At 35.3% G+C, this 24,238-nt stretch overlaps 1 protein-coding gene across 11 annotated transcripts in view; it reads right to left on the bottom strand.

The window, feature by feature from the left end:
- LOC111054807 (inactive ubiquitin carboxyl-terminal hydrolase MINDY-4B) overlaps window positions 1-24,238 on the bottom strand; it is a 63,886-nt gene that overhangs the window by 25,663 nt on the left and 13,985 nt on the right. Inside the window, exons 1-2 of one of the 11 annotated variants that reach the window (XM_039440133.1) lie at window positions 15,598-15,663; window positions 14,211-14,429 (exon numbers count right to left, since the gene is read on the bottom strand). The exons of 5 other annotated variants lie outside the window; for them this stretch is intronic. In XM_039440133.1, coding sequence (XP_039296067.1) covers window positions 14,211-14,322 — 112 coding nt within the window. In that variant the 5' untranslated portion in view covers window positions 14,323-14,429; window positions 15,598-15,663. Of the gene's footprint in view, window positions 1-6,228; window positions 6,360-10,022; window positions 10,167-12,640; window positions 12,669-14,210; window positions 14,430-15,518; window positions 15,664-18,828; window positions 18,870-24,238 lie in introns of those variants that run through there. 5 more of the 11 variants (XM_039440132.1, XM_039440137.1, XM_039440134.1 and 2 more) reach the window with 5 other exon arrangements.

Genomic DNA, 24,238 nt, shown 5'->3' with positions numbered 1-24,238 from the left:
ATAAAGATCTGGTTACCTTATTTTTTCTCTCCTTTTCATTTTGATAATGCTGAGATGTTTTCTGGTGTTATGTTCTATGTTCTGTTTGTTTGGAATAGTGACTATTTCAATATAAAGTGAGGAAATTACAAGTTGTTAGAATAGTAGCTAAGTATTGAAAAAGCCAAAAAATAAGAAAATAGCCATTAGCCAAAATAGGATTTTTGTTCCTTCATTGAACAAATTTGATCCTCTGTTAAAGAGAAGCTTCCGAAGATTTGAAAGCTTCCTCATCCAAAAATAGTTTTCAGTTATATGGAAGACACGTAAAACTAATGTGAATAGTTAACATCAATTTATTTTAGGTGACATTCCAATGCCTCAATATAATTGATGGTACCTAGCTACATTTGGACTGTTGTGAAAATCAGAATTGGAACCGTTTTGGGCTTATAAGCCTGTCGTACTTTTCTGTGAGTTGTTTAATTCTGAATGATTAAATTTTAACATTACCAAAAATCGATTCGTTAAAAAATGATAGTTCAATTCAATTTTCATTCCATCCATGACCAGTCTTCACACTGGATAGATTTTGTCAAAAGAAATTAAAAACACTAACGTTCATAAAATTTACATAAACTATCGAGATGGCATGTCAAAGAGACAAATAAAACGACTGATCTCCCCTTCACTCAAGGAATAGAGTGGAAGTTTGAGGAGTTTATCTCCAAGCAAATTTTTAAATTGTTTATCTTCCAATTCACGGAGACACAATGGGAGCCTGTCGAAATTTTCAGGGTGCGAATTGGAAAACTGTTGTGTGATCTGGCCAATCGCAATTGTGGCAGGTCTATATCATCACGTCTTCTAGTAAAATAATCATGAGCCCGGCCTCTCACTTGAAATTTATGTAGCTGTTCTTTTAGAAGCAATAACGAGGTAAGCAGGTACTGACTGAAGACTGTGAGGATCCGTAGTTCTGGTATGACAATCGTTCCAGGTATGACGAGAATGTAATGATGTGGATCACCTTTTTTTGAAGAAGTAGAATCCTCTCACAACAACCCACATGTCCCCACAGCACAATCCCATACTTAATATGAATGTGAACAAAGCATGGTACGCAGTCACCAGGTAGCTTCTTGGCACAATGCTCCTCAACTTGCGCATCAGGTAAGTCACTTTGGAAAGCCGGTTACAGACCATGTTGATGTGCTGGTCCCAGGACAGTGAGGCGTCTATCATAAAACCAAGCAGCTTAACCTGTGGCTCGCCAAAGGAAGGCGGTCTGCGTCTCAGAGTGCATAACATGTTCTGCATCTTAGTCTGGTTCATGCACAGACTATTTGCTCTAAACCACGAACTGGCCTCTTCAGGCAGCTGGGCAGACCTGAGGATGGCCAATTGGGGATCCTCATCCTGTGGTGTCATCCGCAAACAATAATGCTTTTCCATCCATGCTGAGATCGTTTATGAGGATCAGGAAAATAAGAGGGCCCAGAATAGATCCTTGGGGAACTCCATGGTTCACTTGTAGTGCCTCAGATGTGGCTCCATCCAGAGTAACCACCTGGGTACATCCAGAAAGGTAATCCTGCATTGTTCTCAGGACGGCTCCACCAACACCATATCTCAAAGTTTTCCAAGCAATATATCATGGGAGACACAATCAAATGCTTTGGTTAGGTCGCAAAGGGTCATGGCGACTGAATGATTGTTCTCCATTGCCCTGAGTATAGAATCAATCAGGGACTGAACGGCGCCTGTAGTAGATCTTCCTTTGCGAAATCCAAATTGATCTCTTGTGAAAAGCAGATTCTCCTCAAAATAGGTAGAGAGCTGGGTAAACATTATCGACTAGATATCGAGAATGTCGGTATTATAGATATGGGTCTGAAGTTTGACAGTTCTTCCGGGTTACCTTTTGATGATGCAATTATTGTATGAATCAATAAAGAACAGAGAATAACGAAGAATAAAGATCTGAGATGTTTTCTGGTGCTATGTTCTGTTTGTTTGGTACAATGACTTTTTCAATATAAAGTGAGGAAAATTAGAAGTTGTTGAAATAGTAGCCAAGTATTAAAATAGCCGAAAATAAAACAGCCAAATCAGGCTATTTGTTTATTCATTGAACAAATTTGATCATTTGTTCAAGAGAAGCTTTCGAAAATTCGAAAACTTCCTCATCCAAAAATAGTTTTCGGTTATATGGGAAACGCGTAAAACTGGTTCACGTCAATTAATCTAGGTGAGATTCCAATGCCTCAATATAATTAACAGTACCTAGCTACATTTGGACTGTTGGAATTGAAATTAGAATTGGAGCCTTTTTGGGCTTATAAGCCTGTGGTACTTTTCTGTAAGTTGTGTAATTCTGAATGATTAAATTTCAACATTATCCAAAAATCGATTTGTTAAAAAATGATAGTTGCCTGTATTCGCTTCTCTGGAAATCTGAAACTAATAATAATGGTTACTTTTTCCCTAAAATAGTAGAAACAACATGAATTAGATTATAAAAGAATACTTCTAATAATCAAATCTATTGAACAAGAATACTTGATAATGACAAGTTTAGCCGAAACAAGTCCTGTCTAAAATGAAATAGGAGAAGGGTACTAGTAATTCCCCTATAGTTAGCTATAATCTAGTGATTAAAATTCCAAGAAGCCCTTATCAAAATACTTGTATAAAGTATAAAAACATTCCACTCTTTTACGACTTCATCCACCGACGAAATTATTAGTTTATTCATCACCCGGTACCCGCTGCCATCTACCGACAAGAATTAGAAACAGGGCAGTCACACTGTCGACCAATCAGAAGAAAATAAGCCAGAGAGAGAAGAGGGAGGGATAGAGGTCATGTGATTCTGTAGACGTGGCTTCAACTTGGTCTTCTTCGTGATTGGTTCCTCGAGTTTTTGGGCTCAACAACTGTATTATTTTGCATGATTAATTCGGACCTAGGAATTCTATTGTGTGATGTATTATTGGAACTCAAATTTGAAAAAAAAAATAATATTAAATAGATCATACTAATCCATTTTTTCACAACTCTAATCACCACTTTTTTCAAGTTTTATTCTCCAATTTTCATTTTCTTTTGTTGTAGTGTATTACTTCCATCATGATTAAAATAGGTACCAATTGATGGAAGTTCCAGAAAATATTTGGCACTATACATAGAAACCTCAAAAATAAAACACGACAAGAAACGAGACTAAAGTTTTATAATACTATTGCAGTTCCGACTTTCCTATATGGAAGTGAGAATTGGATTCTCACAAGTAGAATGGACAGTCGAATTCAAGCTGCAGAAATGAGGTTTCTAAGGAGTGTATTTGGCTGCACTAGAGTTGACAGAATCAGAAATACTGATATAAGGAAGGTTTTATCGGTTGCTCCTCTGCATGAAAGAATCATACAAAATAGACGCAACTGGTGCAGTCATTTGGATAGAATGCCACCTGGAAGAATGCCCCTTGAAGTCCAAATCTATAGACCTACTGGAAAAAGAGATGTAGGTAGAACAAGAAAGAGATGGGTACCGGAACAGGTTAATCAATAAACCTAATCCCAGTAGTGAAGATGATGATGATGATGATGACCAATTAATGGACATTATTTGAAATTATTTGACTATTGTAATTCTACATGGATAAAGTTATTCTATCCTATTCTTTTGCACATCTTTTGTAGAAATCTCTAAATAATATTGTATGAAGGTTGTAGGTTGTTTCCCGTCTTTCGGAGGAGACTATAAGTCGTCGGTCCCGACTACCTAAAAAGTAGTCGTCATCTCTAATCATCATCCCTCTCACTCATTACCCACGCACAAGCCTATGAGCTTATGTGGGAATCACCCTCAGTATTATTATTATTGTATGATTAATTATTAGAATTTGAAATTTTGTAAAAAAATAATGGGATTAGAATGAATAAATTCAGATTGAGGATTGATGATTCTGTCAGGGGTCAAAGCTGTACTGAAATAGATGGATCTAGTTTATGAGAAGAATTACTCAAGTCTCGAGCGAGTTTCATGCTGATTGAATTTCACGTCAAGTTTTGATTGAATTTCGTGAGTTGCAAAGACATGACTTGCAGAGCATCAAAGTTGTTTGAACAATCTAGTGGTTTAAGTTTCCAGCTCTCTGCTTTGCATGCAATCTTCAACTCTTCAAATAATAGGAACAAGAAGAAATTAGCCTTCATCTTGTTACGCTAATCGGCCAATTATTCCAAACAATTGACCTTGAGAGTTCAATAAATCTGTTCAAATCTTCATTAAAATACAATTAAAACTTTGCGAGCCTAAATCCTAGTGGTCTGAATGGTCGAAACTTGATCTAGTCATTTTTTCGATTCCCATTCATTCTGGCATTTTGATTCCACAACCCATTACAACTGACAAATGTCAAAATTTCTTTAAAAAAGTCAAAATTTCACGTGAACATCGTAAGCCGGAAATTATGAATAATTAATTAAGAAACCACAATTGAGAATTCTTAAGGCTTTTACTTATGATCATTTATAATATTATTTAGAATGATTGGGAGAGAAAGTGAGAAAATTTAACGTATTGTTTCATTCAATTCAGTTCACCATATTATAATGCAAGATCCTAGAATACCTGTATTTTAGGTAGCCTACATTGTTACACTGTGTTAATGAGTTAATCATATAAGTGGCCAGTCCCAATAAAAATTACATTTTTTTTTAGTTATTTAATGTATTTTTGTTTTCTAGAGATTTGATTTTACAATAATTATTATCAAAATAAGTTCCTCGTTATTTTGATCTTTAATTCTCAAATTGGGAATCTTTGTGGGACAACTTCGGTGTTTTTCATTCTGGGCAGCTGTATGGCAACATTTTTACTATAAGAAACCCCAATCAGAAAGTATCAAAACTTTTTCGTTACACTTTTTTTAATTATCTGCAACGCAAATGACACTGATGTAATTAACATTGGTAGATAAAATAATAAGGTAGTCCTTGTGCTATTTTTCTTCCAAATTTATATTTACTATTGAAATCTATGTATCGAATACTCGTCAGAGTATTAGCATCAATACAATATTTTATTGACTGTAACACCTAGCCTAGGCCTATCAGTGAATAACGCGAATAAATGTTGTTACTTGTCTTGGAATTCTATGCTTAAATTTAATTAGAGTGGATTAGTGATTACACCTGTAATAAGTTATATTTCAAAAACACTTTCAAATCAATAAGTTATCAAAATTCAACAAAAGATTACTTTTCAACAAAAATATTACACAATTTATGAAGATAATACGAATTTCTATCATGATCCTAATACGTAGTTATAGTTAGCTAAATTATTTATATGTACTGTAGCATATTTATAGGGTATGTTTTCTATGACGGAGTAAAAATCAAATGTCTGCATGCATACATATGCAGGATTACGTCTGTGTGTGTTGCAACATTCAGAGAGATCTTCCCTCCGTTTGTCTTCATACGTCCGTCTACTGCTGAGTGAGTTTGCCTTTAGACGCACTCTTTCAAACTTCTATAATAACTTCCCATAAAGAGGTTAGTAAATTTCTAATATAACTTCTTTCACAGAGAAGAAAGAGTAGAATTAGTAAAAGCAGAATTCCTTCTACTTTGTGCTTCTTTATAATACAAGTAGGCTAATTCTGTTAACAAAAGACCTCACGCAGTTTTCTCATCTACAAGTATCTGGTGTCACTTGTTCACCGGTTTCTCCAGACATCTGTGTATCGCGTGCAATGGATAATCCACTTGTCAGCTGATTGATTATGAATAATTCTATAGTCTGATCAATCCTATATTCAGAGTAGATGATTATATTATAGTGATATCGGAGTATGGAGCAAACTCCTTTTCCTTTCATAATTATACTTAAAATTCAAAATTTAAAAAACCTTGTGTATACATCGACGCGCAGTTAAAGAAGGAATATTCCTGCCAAATCTCATAGAATTCTATCAACGCGTTTGGCTGTGAATGCGTTACATACATACAGAGGAGAGAAAATCAGAGTTAAAACATAGACCTCACTGCGTTCGGTCGATAAGATGTTATACTATAAACTTCTAAACTTCTCTATATCAGTAAGGTACGCGGTCAACTCAACTAGCAAAAAAAAAAAAAAAAAAAACGAAGAAGAAATTCAACAACACATATCAAGCATTTTGATGAATATCAGAATGTTTTCTGAGGCTTTCCTAACTATCCATAAATTACCCACCTTCTTCTTCAACAGACATCCTGCCAGAATTCTTTCGAACAGATACAACAAATTCCTATTCAAATAATCTAGTAAAACATGCAGTCCACTAGACGCCGAACATCAAACTGATAGAAAGTACAAGACTTTGATAGACACCAGAATAGAACCACCCAACCCACCCTTGCGAAACCCGACGAATTTCAACACTATCAGACGATAGAGTGGTGTCGATTTTATAGATTTTTTTCGCCCCGTTAAATTTGCAGTACTTTAAATCAAGTTGGGGCGCGAATTCGGCAGTTCTCAGCACCTTGGCGGTTTTACGATCTGGTTGCATGTTCGCTCAAACTTCACTCTTCTAGCCGGGGATTGGTGGATGGAGAGGGAGTTATTGAGTGAGATGTACAAAGGTCGTTCGATAAGTATTTTGAGAATTCAAGAGATAGTTATCCCTATACATGAGAATGAATGGAAAATTAATGAGATAGTTCTGATATATCAATACAGTAAATGATAATGCATTACATAATCAAAATGCATAGGCCTAATATCACAATACAATGGGTATGATAACGCATTAGAATGACAATACATTGCTCTAATATCTTGAATACATGATAATACAATACAATGGCAATCTATGGCATTACAATGCCAATCAATATAATGAAAATACAATCACACACTTTTTTCTATGTTTTTCACGAGACATGTAGTCGAATATTATTTAAGTAAATAATCAAATTCTTTTTATTACTGACTGTAGTAGACTACTTTCGACCGTCTCGCGATCATTTTCAACAGTGTCGACCAGAATGAAATACATTAACTGCATGTCGTGTGAAATACATAGAAAAGAGTGTGTTAATACATCGCAGCTCGGAATGGATCAAGGAACCATCATCTTTAATACAATGACAAGAGAATGATTTCTCACAATATATAATTTTACATTTGAACGATTGAAGTCAGCCAGTTTAATGAGCTGCCAAAATGGATTAATCAGTTTAATCAACTGGAGTTTGAGGATAGGTTTAGGATATGAAGATTTATTTAGAGATATAGGGATTATAGATTTGAGGATTGATAATAGAATAATCAATCATATAGAACAGTCTGAATGAGAGAGTGACGCAGTATCGTCATAAATGGAAGGAGCATGCCAAAAGAATGCCTGCTGAGAAGTTTCCTTTAGAAATTTTCAATTACCAGCCAGTAGGCAAGAGAGAGGTTGGCAGACCACGCAAAAAATGGCAATAATATTCATTTCATATTGGCCATAGAATAGGATATTGAAATATAATATTAGTACACATAACAAATCGTAAATAGCAGCTGAATGTGAGTAGGAACAGGCTATAGCCTAATCCTTGATTGTAAGAAGAAGAGATAATTAGGATAATACTTATTAGTATTCTATCTCCAGAAACTCATTGAAAAGCAAACAATTAAACAAGGTTTTGATTAATTTTAGATCTGATTCCTAACAGATAATAATCGTCTCGTGGTCAGAAGCCTCATAAAAAATATGAGTTCGCTAGGAAAGTCGGCTCACATCCCTTTAAACTAATTATTTCTACCAACTAGAACCATTCGATCTTGATTATAGGGGAACCCTTATTGTAACTAATATTTCTTCAAAATAATTGGATGATTTCTTCTCTAAAGTGAGGGGAAAAACGTTGCCGAACCTCTGTTTTGTCAATGCCTTATATATACAGTAGCTGATACAGGTTTATTGATGTAATATTAACGGTTAATTCTCGTTTAAAATAATAAATTATATTTTATCAAACAAAACATTATATTTTTTAATAATTTCATAATGAATTTCCAAAGTTAAGATTAAATATTTTGTTAATTAATTGTTGATTCTACATTGTTAGAAGACGATCTGGCAACAGAGCAAAGTGAGAAAGAGATAGCGCTATCAGCTTTGTTGAATGATAGACAAGGAAAGCTATACCATTGCTAATCAAACACCACCATCATAACATGTACCTCACTATAGGAAAGTCAGCTCACATTCCATCAAACTATTTAATTCTACCAACTAGAACCAATCCAGCTTGATTTGAGGGAACCCTTGTTGTAGTAACTGATATTTCTTCAAAAGAATTGGATAAGTCATTATAAAGAGTTATGGTTTTCTGAAAATGTCCCGAACACTGCTCCTTCAGATCCGCTTGCAAACAATTCTGTGGACCTCATAACAAGGGAAGAACTGCTTCAAGCATTGCAGAGCATTAAAAACCGAAAAGCTGCTGGCTTGGATGGACTGAATGGAGAACTCTTTAAATATGGTGGTTTGTTTTTAGAGCTGAGGTTTTTGCACCTGTTGAACAAGTGTTGGAAAAGATGTGAAATCCCGGCAGAATGGAAAAAGACAAAGTAATCTCTCTTTCCAAAAAAGGAAAGCGAAATAATTGCAAAAATTATAGGGGAATCAGTTTACTAAATGTTGGGTACAAAATCTATTCTAAAATAATAAATGGTAGAGTGAAAATTATTGCAGAAGCCATTTTAAATGAAGAGCAAAGTGGCTTCAGAAAAGGACGTTCTTGCTCAGACAACATTTTTTCAGTGTAAAGAATAATAGAGAAGAGAGTTCAATCTTGAAACGCACATGGCTTTCATCGATTTTGAAAAAGCGTTTGACAGAGTGAATCGATGCCGTTTGTGGGACATTCTTAAAGAGAGAGGATACCCTCTACACCTGGTGAATGTGATTAAATCGCTCTACAATAAAACGCAAATAGTAATCAATACAGGTAAGGATCGACTAGATGAAATGATTATAAATCAAGGAGTTAGACAAGGGTGCAGCTTATCACCCACTTTATTTAATATTTATGTGGACCACATTTTCAGAAAATGGAAATGTAGAGTAGCTTTAGGAATTAAACTAACAAATGACGAGTACCTGAATGCATTATTGTTTGCTGATGACTTGTGGATTATTCAAGACAGTGAAAATGACCTCCAAAAATCAGTTTATGTTCTTAACGAAATTTGTAAAGAGTACAATTTTAAAATATCAATAGACAAGACAAAAATTATGGCTTTCACAGGTAAACATCCAACCCGGTCAAAAATTGTGATTGACAACAAAGTTCTGGAACAAGTGTCGAAATATACATATTTAGGATGCGACATCAGTTATAGTGAAGATTTGGATATCGAGAAAAAGATTGGAAAATTTCAAGTGGTATGTGGCAATATTAGCAGAACCTTGGGGAAGCAAGCACGGAGAGAAACTATAATGAAATTTTATAGAATAATGGCTGCTCCAGTCCTCCTCTACGGAAGCGAGTCGTGGGTTACAACTAAACCCCTAGAGAGTAGAGTGCAGGCGGCGGAGATGCGATTCCTCCGGAGAACCAAGGGCTGCGATAGAAGGGACCACATCAGAAACGATGATATCCGAGCAGAGCTAGGAATTTACAGCTTGTTGGAAAAAGTCACACAATACCGGAAGCAGTGGAAAGACCATGTGGAAAGAATGCCGGCAGAAAGGCTTCCTCTACAGATATTGAACTATAAACCGGCAGGGAAAAGATCTATTGGTAGGCCACGGAAGAGATGGCAATAAATACACTACTTGTATAAATTATAGCGTAATTTTGTAATTGAAATATAGATATTAATAAGCTGTTTGTAAGTCGGAACAGGCATTAACCTAATCCTTGTACGTAAGATGATGATGATGAGAATTGGATAATTTCTCCTCTTGAACCTATCGTGGTTGACTTAAGGGAAACCTTATTTTAGAAATTATTGATTTTACCGAGGAAATCGGCTTTTTTACTCACCAGAACCTAGCGTCGGCTGGTGGAAAAGTCGAAATAGATGCACATGAGGCTAACGTGAACGGTGACGGGAGTTCAGACGGCCTTCCAGTCTAAGACTGATGATATGACGGCATAGCATAGCATAGCGCGTGCACTTGACAGCTGGCGAGAAAATACAGTTTAAAACGAAACCAAAAAAGTGAAAACGAAACTCTGAGTTGTTGAGCATAACGTGTTACCTGTCACTGTGAGGAAGTGTAGGGAGGGTGAGAGGGATTAGGAGTTGGTGAGAGGTTGAAAAGGTGGTTTTGGAGGTGGTGGAGGTGGAGGTTGTGGATGAGGTAGAGGTGGAGGAAGAAAAGAAGAGAAAGTAGAGATGTAACAGTTGGTAGTTGAAGAGTACGATTAGGAGAAATAGCAGGAGGATCAGGATAAGGTTGAGGAGGAGGTGGAGGTGGAGGAGTAGGTTGTAAAGGAGGTGGAGGTGGAAAAGGAGTTGTAGCAGTTGGGGGAGTTGGAGAAGGAGGAGGTGCAGATGGAGGATCTGAAGGAAGAGAAGGAGAAAAAGGCAGAGACGTAGCTGTTGGTAGGAGGAAGAAGAGGAAGAGGATGAAGATGAGGATGAGGAGAAGTAGGAGTGAGGATTAGGAGGAGTAAGAGTGTGGAGGAGGAGGAGGAGAAAGTGGGGCAGAAGGGGGATGATTATGAAGAAGTGGTGGAGAAGGGAGAGGATTATGAAGAAGTGCTGAAGAAGAGGAGAAAGTAGAGGAATAGGTATTGGAGGATGCACTTTTGGAAGAAGTGTAGAAGAAGAAAACACAATGCGAAGGAAGTGAATAAGGAGAGAGAAGTGCAAAAAAAGAGAATAAGAAAGAATTGAGCAAGGAATAAGATAAGGAAGGAAATGAGAATGGCCGAAAGACGAGAAGAAAAGGAACAATGAGGAGGAGATAGTAAAGAAGGAGGAGAGACTGAAATAAGAGGAGACAAGGAAGAACAAGAAGAGACAAGGAAGAACTAGGAGTGACAAGGCAAGAAGTAGTAGGAGAAAACATTAAATGAGAAGAAAAGAAAGTGTTGGAGAAGAACGATCAAGAAAAACCAGGGAAAGAACAGTAACATAAGGAGCAAGGGCAGATAATAAAGTACAAAACAAGGAGAAGAATAGAAGAGGGATGACAAGAAAGGGGGAGAAGAATGAGAAGAAGAACAGAAAAGTGAGACAGACAACGATGAGTAGAGAGGCAGATAAAGAAGAAGAAAGAAGTGAGACAGAGAACGATGAGAAGCAACCGTCGAGCATGTCATCCAACTGTCAGAACAACTTTTCGCAAGCATCGCACATTCCTCCAAGTGTACCGAGAGAAAGAAAGAGATGGAAAGGAGAGAATGTAAGTGAGAAAATAGTGTAAGACAGAACGAAAAGTGGGTGAAGTAGGCTGCATTGTGATGACGCATTGGTTTCATGAACACTGATGATTTGCACGAAAAAAGTTGGAAAATTGAAAAAAGTTCGAGATATTCGAGTCCCTGGAATATGAAGGATTACCTGACTTCTACAAGTAGCCTACCCACAGTAAAGAGGTGTTGGCCAACAGCAAACTTGTAAAAGTTTCTAGTTGCCCAAATCGAGTTTTTTCTTGGTAAGAAGGAGTAAAATAACGTCTAATTAGAGTAGAATATTACTATGAATCAGATAATAGAGTAAAGGTACCGCTTAATGTTAATTGTAGTAATCATTTGTCTCTGATAAAATCAATTAATACAAATCAAATACTGTACTATGAATTTGGGGTTCGCCTTCTTTAACGAGAATTGATCATGAAATAAATTATTACGAGAACAATTTATAAAGATCTGCATACATTTTTATATAAGGCATACCTACATTTTTAGGGATTTGGATGTTTCGAAAGACTTGAGATGAGATGTAAATAGAGTACTCAAACTACATACGAGAAAGTATACGCGTACGTATATGCACGAATAGTTCCGACATTCGATCTCGACATGTTGGGGTATTTTTCTCACTTGGGATGTATTCGAACTAAATGTAGACAGGAAAAATTGATATCAATAGCAGATTGTGATAAAAACACAAGACTTGGAAAAAATGCCAGTAGAACCGATTTTATTTTGCTGAGGGTGATGCCCATATGAGCGCCATGGGCTTGTGCGTGGGCTATGAAGCGGATGTTGATGATAAATGAGTGGACCCACAATTTTAGGTGGGTACCGAACTACCGGAAAGCGATTTTTCAACTTATTAATCATTTCCAGAGGAGTTGGCTCAAGTGCTCACCCTTCCAACGGGAGTAGCTATTTGAAACAATATCAATATTAGACCTATTAATATTTTCATAATATTGCCGTAGTCCATGAATTATCCATAGAAAAACGGTAGTATGTAACTGTGATAAATTTATGAAAAAATATTCTTTCAAGTTTGAGTCGAATTCACAGTGAAAATACTCGGAGCAGATTAAATCTAATTTTGAAATTACAATTTATTGTAGAAGTTTTATCAAGATACGGATATAATTCACAAATAGTTATTTAAATTATAATATTTACAAAGTGTAGTCAAAATAATTATATTCACAAGTGTACTAAAAAAAAACTAATGTAGGAAAACTTACCAGTGGAACTCATGTAGCGATTAATTCGCTTTTCATGCAATTCCCTTGCATTTGAGAAGCGTTTGTTATTCCCTTGTGCGTGGAACATACTGCTTCTTTTCATATTTCTCATTTTTTAAGTTGACAGAAAGAAGGTGAGAAGGAAGCAGTCAAAAAGAAGTCGGAAAGACTCACATAACACAATGCCGTTTATTACTCAAATATGCTTTTTTAACTGAAGAAAAATGAGAAATTTGGGAAATTTTGAACTTTTCACTATAGAATAGATTTCACAGAACACTGAAAGGTTTTGGGAAACTTCAAATTCGGTACCTATTGACATAGAGAAACGATAGCATAAGTAGATATCCCATGGTATAGGGCGTTTATGTCGCAACTTTTACTGTTATCCCAAGCCGATAGTTCACTCAGTTCTTTCCCATGAAGCTGTATGACGCTGGTAGTCTCTCAAATTGTGCCGTTCATACACTCTCACCCCAACAAAACAGTAAAAATTTACAATAATCGACAGTAATCGGCTTGAGATAACAGTAAAAGTTGCGACATAAATTCCCCATACCATGGGATATCTACTTACGCTAATGTTTCTCTATGCTATTGTTTAGATCTTATGATGCATGTATCTTCAAGATGTATTTATAATGGAGGTTTATTATATTTTGGAAAATTCCAAGTTGACTATTGCATGATTCTTATGATGCATGATACAGTATAAGTATTATATTCCAGATGTATTAATAATAGAACCGGATATAATAGAGTTCTGTGTTCTTAATAGTGCATTACATCTCGTCTTATTTGAAATTAATGCTACTGCAATTCACAGCCTATTTAATTATCCTACAACTGGTAAGTGAACCAAACGTTGAGAAACAGTTGATCTTCATTTTATGTACTACGTTATTCATAACGTATCAAATAATCGTGAGGAATTCGAGGAGAAATGGGATGTACAATACAGATTCAACTGCTAATATTGTTATGTTTTGAAGGGACGGATTCAAGGATCCAAAGGTTCAATACCTCACACGTCAACCGAAGCTTATTATGTGTCCCAAGTACGTTAGTTATGGGCAAACCAATACCTGTGTCCTTTACAAGATCCACAAGTTTTTTCCCTATACTAACATCCCATTCATCACCTGTTTGCTTGCAGCCAAACAGAGCCCTTTTTGTCACTAGTCTCTCGCAATCCAGTATGATATGCTTGGCAGTCTCTTCAGACTAATTGCAAAGCCTACACATCTGACTTTCATTTCTAATATAATTGTTAATATAAATCTGTAAAACTGTAATACTGTAATCCAGATAACTAAATTCATCTTGGTTATACTGTAAATAACAGGGAAAGCTAGTTCTGCTCGGAAAAACCAAGGAACAGAGAACAAAAAGGAAACCCAATCAGACTAATTACCTAGCTATTACAAACAAACTCTTTAAAGTAATAACTGTAACAAATAAACCGTTTTCATCATTATCATATTTATTTGCCTTTCTCTATTCTATTGAATTTCTATCATATTTCTACTTGATTCTACATTTTTATACCATTTTCTATTAACTCACTGACCATTTTTTTGTCGGAATTCGAGTAGTTGGTCTTTGCTCATGGAGCGGAACAGTTCTGCCGGTTTCTTCGATTCATCGTCATTTCCCACATCCACCGATCTCGATTTGAACATTTTTTATCAGTTTATTCACAGAAATCTCCACAACTTGTATAAATTCTCAACTAGATTGCCATTCGACGTTTTTTACCTCAGTCTTCCTTTGAGTATGCAGAAAGACACTAAGTAAAACGAGAAACTTAATTCAAGTTTGAAACGAATAATTAGTAAATTATTCGGAACTCATAGGATGTATGTTGTAATTCTCGAAGAATACTTCTAGGTGTTTTACTGACTTAAATAATGGATAATAATCAGACTATAGAATAAGGTATGGAAATGCTTTGCTCCCCAGATAAAGATGGTGGAGTATCAATTAATGAGAAAACTATTACTTTAGGTTTGAGACTAATCTACAGGGAAAATATTTGGAGCTCATACAATGTATGTTGTAATTCTTCAAGAATATCTCTAGGTGTTTTACTGACTTGAATAATTTGAAATAATTATCCTGTAGAATAAGGTGTGGGAATGCTTTGCTCCCCAGAAAAAGATGGGGAAGTATATATTTTCATATTTTATGCGTACAGAACGAGTACGTTGCAGACTGATCAGTTCGAGACCCTCAGTAGCTTTAATATAAATTACAGGGCCTAGGAAAATACAGGGCCTATTACAGTTATAAAAATACGTACCGTATTAATGCGTTAGCTAGAATTTGGTGTTGGATGCAAAGATGAACATTTTTAATGAATAAGTTGATACGGCTTTTTGTTAGTGGGGAGCTAGCCACCCTTATGTGAAGCTGATATAGAGGCTACTGAAGCCTATAATATAGAGCGAAAAAGCAAAGAAATTTAATCTTTAAGAGGTTGATATTTTAGCCCACGATAGCAACCTGTTCTATCAGTAATTCTAGTTCATAGAACTTGTATAATGGATACGAACGAACTGTTGACAAAACACCAATCAAATTCAACCGCCGTAAAATGATGCAATCTCACGGAAACAATGAATTGGGAACGATGTCATTTGTCAGATGTCATGTGATGTCATTTTACGATGGCCAATACAATTTTTTCCTGGTAACTGACCCAAAGTATACAGTATCCTATCAAAGTATACTATCAAACAGTCAGTAGATCACATGAAGAATTGATAGAAAAATTAAAAAATTGATGAAACATTTTATTGAATATATGTGTGTCATGACAAAGCATTCCTTCACCTTAATTCAAAGGAATTCAAATCATTGATCAGTACAACAACACCTGAAAATATTCTGAGATATTCACAAAACACTCTCTATAATGAAGTTGTCAATAATTATTCCAAGATTTGGACACCAACCCACTCTTGACAACGTAGTTAACGCGCACTTGGAAACAAAATATAAGATCCGAGCCGTATGAACACTATGGAAGGAATGATGAGAGACTGAGAGTTTAGCAAAGTCAGCATATTGGTATCGTGTTCACAGCACCACACCACGAGAAAGCTCCACATGATCACAAAAGTTTCAAATTGTACGATGAAAAGTTAATCCGTGAGATGAGAAAAAAAGTTTTGCCGAAGTTATTTTTTTAAACTGTGTGTATATGTATGTGCGCACCTCTGTATGTTGAACTCTGTGTTGTGAAACATGGATGATGGATTGAGCTGAGAAAATTAGGTTGGTAAAAGTGTGAGGAAAGGATGGAGAGAGAGGGAAAGAGAATAGTGTTTATGTTTGACATAACATTAGAAAGAATAAGACCGAAGAGAAGTAAAACGAGAGGAAGCAGTCTTGTTTTTTTAGTACTAGTTACAACTCAAACTCATTTTGACATGTGCCTGCCTTTTATTTATATTTTACTTCCCCTGTTTTCCATCGACTAAATTTCCTGAAAGTAGGCCATTTCAGGGAAAGTTTGCGTTGTTTTATTTCATAAATTTATTGCGAACTTCACCCGTCACTCATCTGTGTCAAATTCTTGATTGATCTCTGCATTTTAATTTGGCCCATAATCAACCGATTGCTGTTTTCGTGATTAGGGAAATTGTACGAGCAAGTTTAGTGGAAAGTTATTAGAATTTCAGTTTATTTGCCAGCTCGGAACATCAATTGGAGCCAACCTTTGCATGTGGATGTGCACAGGTCTTGAAGTTGATCACTTTTGTTACGGGTGCATTATACTTTCAAGGTCCTTAGAATTCGCGGTAGTTTTTTTCCCCAGTTTTACTCCACAACTGATGATGGATTAAAACAAATTGAAGTTTTATTCAATGTTTTTTTAAATTTATCTATCCATTATGAAGTGCGCCGTATGTTTCATCAAGTTTTGACACTGGAATGATGGCTTGCGGACTATATTAATTGTTAAAACTATGAAATATTTACTCACTGACTGGAAAATGCTTTGGATTCATGCAGTGAATAAATATTTTATATTTCACACAATATTAATAAGTCTGCAAGTCGTCATTCTAGTGTCAATTTTGGATTGGTGATGGTGAATATTATTGTTAGGATTCTATAACCTTCCTAATACTCTTGAAACATTAATAAGAGAATTCAGTTCTCTAAGGCTCAACTCTCACTTACGCGACTCAGTTCGAGAAGAGACTCGACTCTAGTCGAGAGCATGTGTTTTCAAATGGTGATAGTCGCGGAGTCTAGAATCGACTGGTCTGAGTGTCTCCATTTGGAAGCACATGCTCTCGACTAGAGCCTCTTCACGACCTGAGACTCGACTCTAGGTCGAGAGCATGTGCTTCCAAATTAAATGGTGACAGTTGCGGAGATTAGAATCGACTGGACTGAGTGTCTCCATTTGGAAACACATGCTCTCAACTAGAGTCGAGTCTCTTCTCGACCTGAGTCGCGAAGTGTGGGTTGAGCCTAAGAATGATTCGCATTGTAAGAACGCAAAACAAGAATTAGTATGCCTACCACGGTCATTTTTTGTAAAAGCAACTAATTAAATTTCAATAATTATATGAATTATTATACTAATAAAAGATAGTCAATTCATACATCATGTACCGTACAATGCCTACTACTCTTGATGAAAAATATGTAAAACATCAACCTCATCCGAGAGAACCTGAAAAAAAAATGGAAGAAAACACCGAAAATGATAGGTCTATAACTAATCTGAATACTATACTACTCTATTACAGCCATGTTATGTAAAACATGGTGGATCTAGAGTTTCAGGTGGGCTCCGAACCACTGTTCAAGTGAATTTAACTATTAACTTCATGAAGTCATGGCTACTTGGTACTTGGACACTAACTTATATCCAATCGCAGAGTTTAGCGATGGTCACTTTAAATATTGTTAATTCTTCATTTTTCCAGAATGAAAATGCTTAGAAATTACAAATTACCTTCAGAATCTGAGCATAAACTATCTAAAATCTCTACATCCTATCATATTGTAAGATTAGTTTACTCGAAAAAGTGAGAAATTAGAAGAGAATTACGATGCAGAAAATATAAACAAAATTCAGCTATCTCTTTCATACTCACACTGAGGAGCCACATGAAAAATGGACACTGCAAACAATAAATAGAAACTGAAATAAATAAGAGCATTGATTGTATTGAAAAGTCGAACTCAGTAGAAGTTGAGAGTTTTGCATTGACTAGGATATAGTTATTGAACCTTCTTGTGTTTTATGTTTTCGTAAGTAACCTATCGGTTCTATCTACCTGTATGTTTTTTCCTCATAATCCATATCCACTATACATGAAATCAAAAAATTCATCTTTGATTCCAATTCTTACTGTATTAATTTTCTTCAGTACCTAGCTTGTCTATTAATTTATTTTTGCATTTTCTTTCAGCAGTGAAGTGATTGAGTTCATTGGAAAACACTTATTTTCTAAGACTTTTATTATTCAATATTGATCTCTCATATTTATTACATTTTATTGCTTCAATTTTGTTTATGGTCTCTGCATATTTTGTATTGTATCGTTTGGTAACGACGTGGTTAAGTGGTAGAGTGGACATTACTGTCCAAACTTCGCCACGTCAACAAATAAAGAAGTCATTCTATTCCATTCAATTCGTTGTAGTATGAGTTTCTTACAATCGTGAATAATGTTTATTGCATAAGTATTGAATGTGTATGTAAAACTATGTATACAAGAATAAACTCATTTGAATTGGGTTTTGAGACTTCGGTTCTTCAAAATACTTTTCCAACATCTAATCTATCCTGAAAAACTCGAAACATAGTAAGGTTTGTATTACGAAAAATATTTATAATTAATGTAGCCGTATGAGTTTCTTACAATCGTGAATATTTATTACATGAGTATTGAATGTGTATGTAAAACTATGTATTCAAAAATAAACTCATTTGAATTGGGTTTTGAGAATTCGGTTCTTCAAATACTTTACCAACATCTAATCTATCCTCAAAAACTCGAAACATACAAGGTTTGTATTATGAAAAATATATAGAATTAATGTACTCAACCACAAAGCACAATACTTGGATATTATGTAATCACGAAAAATATTTGTAATTAATGTACTCAATTACAATACACAATAGCTACGTTGCTCTGATATCATGTAAAGTATACCTTCCAACTCCATCATCCTGGTCTAATCAGCAAACTAGGCCTATCTATTTCTTGGAGAGGTGTACTGTCTCACACAACTTATCTCATTAAACTGAAATTATGCAGCTTGTTTCATGAAACTCGTCGTTTCATGACTAGTCTTTCAATAGTTTGCATGTTATCTCTAGCATAATTATGCTAAACTAGTCAGCAATCTTCTCACCCTTATCAACTTGGTAACAATGTGGTTAAATAGTTCGAAGTCGCTTGGCTTTATTGCATCAAGGTGTAATTCGGAAACTGGTGAATTGAGTAAGATTCTAGATCTTTTGTTATTTCCTGTTCATGAGAAAGTTGTCAGATATTGGAAAACAGTTCCAATTGAAGTAGAACTCCAACTATCTGAATTAATTGGGACCGGACAACACTCGATTAATAGATAGATAGATAGATAAAGAATTCATTGATACTCATAACAAAAAGCACAATTACATTCCAAAGCAATAACAAAAATTCAATTGGCATGGCACATGCCGTCAGCCAGAGTTGGTAGTTACTATGAATCGAAACACTCGATTAATAAAATATTCGAATAATTGGAGTTTTTACAGAAAAACGTGAACATCAGAAAAACCCTATTAAATTTCAGATTTGCTCAAAAGCCTTAACTCTCTTTGAAAATTCTTTAATTTATACAGTAAATTATTTAACCAATCATAATTGAAGTGAATTACATTTTTTTTATAATTATACAATTTTCTCCAATTATAGTAGAACTTCAACTAACCGAATTAATTGGCACCGAACAACACTCGATTAATTAATAAAATATTCGGATAATTGGTGTTTTTACAGAAAAACGTGAACATCAGAAAAAACATACAGTATATTAAAGTATAATTCACTTAAATTATGACTGGTTAAATACTTTACTGTATAAATTTAAGAATGTTAATGCTCATGAATTCGAATAACTGGAGTCCTACTGGTGTAAGAAACCCTATACACTCACTACAAGCATTGATAATATTATTCATTCATGTTTACTAATACTTTTCAAATTATTCACGGGAGTAAAAAGGATGAAGCCAAAGAATAGTGGACGTAAAAAATTCCATCTGAAAAATTATCAGTGTTTGTCTATCTCTAAACCTTAATCCCCTTGTCTACTTTTCCAGTGGGTCTAGAAATTTATTTTTTCAATACACAGAAAATTGCATGCCGGTGCTAACTGAATTCAAGGCCTACACTAGCACAAATTGCAACACATATTTATTCAGTAAATTCATTTTTTCCAAAACACAGTAGAGAACTGCACGCTAACTAAATCCAAGGCCTATGCACACTAGCGCACACGACTTTTTTAAAAACGCAATTTTCAACCGACACGATATAAAAAGTTGTGCAGTGTGCAAGGTAGTGTCGTGGAAGTTATTTTTTCGCGCAAAAACTGTGACAATAAAAATAAAGTAACGTGTTTTTTGTGATGCATCTAGAGACAGACAGTTGTTCAACTTTGTTTGGCATCATTTCGTACACGCAAACAGTTATTGGCTAGCAAGAGTTGTGATTCATCTTTGATTGGCAGAGTTGTGGATAAGGGATTGAGGTTCTCAAGACTGAGCACATTGACCTGATTCCAAGTTATATTTTTAATAAGTATACCAATAATATGTTATATGCTTCAGAAATGTTATACTTCTAAGATGAGTTGAGGGGAATTATTATATTAGCAGATTAAGGTAGTGTAGTAAATTTATGTCATGGCCTACTATTAAAAAATTTTATATTACTTTCTTGTTTTTTTAATGTATGAATTCAGGGCTACTTATATTTATTCATAAAATAGAATTTTCAATCTATTATTCTATAAATTTCCGAGATAAAACTGAGGCGTTTGAGTTGGCTGGGACACGTTGAGAGGATGAGTGACTCAAGAATTGTGAAAAAAGTCTTCAGGAACAACCGAGGAGGGAGAAGGCTGAGAAGACGTCCGCGAAAGCGTTGGCTGGAGGATGTGGAGGACGACATTAGGAAGCTGGGTGTTAGAGGATGGAGACGTAAGGCTGCCGATAGAGACGAGTGGAGAGGTTTTTTGAAGGAGGCCACGGCTCTGAATGAGCTGTAGCGCCAAGGGGTAAGTAATAAAAGGGTAATATAATTATATTTTATAAGCACTTTCATGTTAATTAATAGAACGATTAGCAGCCAATTTTATCCAATAAATGTATCCATTCAGTTACTCCCTTGACAACCAGGAAGATGGCAGACCTGCCGTAAGATCTCGTTGTTGTAGTAGGTGGATAAATTCATTTATTGAAGAAATTTGGCTGCTAGGTAGTTGTTCTATTTCATAACACAAAAGTGATTCAATAGTAAAATAGTTAGCAGTTCGTGATATGTTAACCTGATGACTTTGTCAATAACATGTATTTGTTCACGGCAGTGAAAATATTTTGAATTTTGAATTTGATGGAAAACAACATTGAAGAAATTCTATATCACTGAAGTACATTGACTTGTACAGTAGGCCTACTTCTCTATATCTGTCTCTTTTTCTTCTCAGATTCCTCACTCAGGCTAGAAACACACGGGGCGTTTCTTCAGACGAGTCAGCACGGCACAACAGGAAAGAAGCTGTCCGATTGGTTGATTGGGTTGGCGTATTGAGAATCAGCCAATCGGAGATCGAGATCTTGTCCTGTCGTGCCGTGCCTACTCGTCTGAAGAAACGCCTCCTGTGTCTTTGCCATGATGCAGACATCATGGCAAAGATATCACTGCTTGATAAAAGCAGTGAAAAATTACTGCTTGACAAAGATTGCTTGATATCACTGTGAGTCTTCTGTTTCTTTTTGTTACTTACCGTGTAGACCTAATACTACCAACATATCAAAACCCACTTTAAAATAAACACTCGCCACTTAGAATCGAGAACTCTAAACAAAAAATGCTATTTATAATAGGTACTTCTTATTTCTATTGTGGATCATTTGATTGAATGATACCTAAAATATAAATGAGAGGCTAAGAAATTTTCATGACTCTCCCAATAATTGATAAATTTGTGCAATCGGAATAACTCTCAATGCTTCAATGCTTAGAAGAATAGGAATACGAATTCCTGTTACGGTAATTAATTAACTCAACAACTCAAGTTTTCATACGGAATTAACCATTTTTCTATCACAAAATTATTAATTATTATTGCCCGAAAATATAGTTCTAAAGAAGACAGAGGGTGAGTTTCAAAAAATAATGAAGCAGGACGAGCATGTGTGTAAACACAGTGAAAAGCTGAGGATATTCTTCCCAAATGATGGGAATAACTACCTACCAGTTATGAGGGCGGAATGAATCTTCGAAAAATGGAGGTGAAAAATGTCAGGTTTATCATCAGTCCATCAGTCTATCTATCAATCTATCAGTCAACAATAATTTCACATCAAAATGATCTTTATTTCGAAGTGAAAAGTGTAAATTTAAAGTATTGTGCTCACTATAACCTTAGTGTCCGGTTTCCCATTAGGGAACTTTGGACTATATACGGCGAGGTGGAACTACCCTTGGGTCTCCCCACCATTCAAAGCCATACGCTAATAAATAATATAATAATTTCACATGCCAATGCTAGTATTTTCAATTTCATGAACCAATTCTAGAAATACTCCTGAAAGATATATGCATCATAAGATATAATTCAGTGCGGTAGGTACCATACTTTTTCTCATCAAGAGCCAATCACTGTAGATACAATTTCAGAAGCAAAGAGTTAATAGAGCTCATCACATATTATCATGATATATTAAGAAGAACGGTAATTAAACCATAATCAAATCGTTCATCAAAATCAAATGAAGGCTTTTAAAACAGCAGATAATCCTGTAAACTCTCTGTAAATATTTTTACACGCTTAATCCCAAAGAATCAATACAGCTCATATCGTGATATTGACAAGAACGGTAACTAAAAACTAAATCATAATCAAATCGTTCATCAATAGGGAAATCAATTGAAGGCTTAAAAAGAGCAGATCAACCTGTAAACTCTCTGGAAATATTTTTACACGCTTAATCCCGATTAACATTTTTATCATGGAGTTGGAGTAACACACACTGAACAACTTCAGAAAGTTAACTGCGGGCTTGATTTCCTATCCCATGATGCAACCTGCTATAACTCTTTTGTTGGGAATGTTCATCAATTCTTGTGTCATGGATTGATAATATTGAATCAATCTAAGTGTTCATCATTTTTTTTCTATTGGAGAAAATTTATTGGCCTAGACTTTGAACTAAGAGTTCATCATTTTTTTTCTATTGTTGGAGGAAATTTAATGGCCTCGACTTTGAACTTAAGGTACGGTACTTTAAGCGAAGGGTATTGTTGAGGAAGCATCTTTTGAAAAGTGTTTTGTGGGTCTGAAAAATTTGTTGGGTAATCAAAAACATTTTTCAGTATTGTGAGATTTGTGATAAGTTAGTATGAGGAGTTTCTTTGTTGGGGGTTACTGCCTTTAAACTTGAATAGAAATTCGCTCTTTTTTTGTTACTACTATCTTTTCTATCCTTCACAAACATAATCGAAAATTGTAATGTTACAGATGGAATTAAATAGAGAATGCATTTATTCAAATGCTAATTAATATATAATTATTATTTAACGAAAATCCTAAATAAATGCTGTAAATCACCCCGAAGACTTCTGCTACTGCAGTCATTGACAACAGGGTTAACAGCTAGATGGAAATTCGATGGGAACTACTATCCAAAAATTAGTTGCCAGCCCGGGAATCGAGCCCGGTACCTCCCAATTGCCAGTCAGGAATGCTTACCTTCACACCAAACTGACAATCTCTGGATAGCAGCGCTCATTTTATACGAAACTATAGCGGCCAACCAGTTACAGATGGAATTAAATAGAGAATGCATTTATTTAGGATTTTCGTTAAATAATAATTATATATTAATTAGCATTTGAATAAATGCATTCTCTATTTAATTCCATCTGTAACTGGTTGGCCTCTATGGCTTCGTATAAAATGAGCGCTACTGTCCAGAGATTGTCAGTTTGGTGTAAGGGTAAGCATTCCTGACTGGCAATTGGGAGGTACCGGGTTCGATTCCCGGACTGGCAACTAATTTTTGGATAGTAGTTCTCATCGAATTTACATCTAGCTGTTAACCCTGTTGTCAATGTCTGCAGTAGCAGAAGTCTTCGGGGTGATTTACAGCATTTATTTAGGATTTTCGTTAAATAATAATAATAGATTGTTAGCTTTCAAATATTATGAATCTTATGATCATATAGGCCTGTTCAAATTATTTATTTGTTGCAAATTGAAATGATGGAATGAGATTTGCAGTTCGTTGTCTAAATCATTTCTATCATTGTAATGTTGCATTGTCTCAGTTCCGTTTCGCATGATGAA

Source organism: Nilaparvata lugens, chromosome 13 (assembly GCF_014356525.2).
Source record: "Nilaparvata lugens isolate BPH chromosome 13, ASM1435652v1, whole genome shotgun sequence".
Lineage (NCBI taxonomy): Eukaryota > Metazoa > Arthropoda > Insecta > Hemiptera > Delphacidae > Nilaparvata > Nilaparvata lugens.
This window is presented reverse-complemented; position numbering and strand designations above follow the sequence as displayed.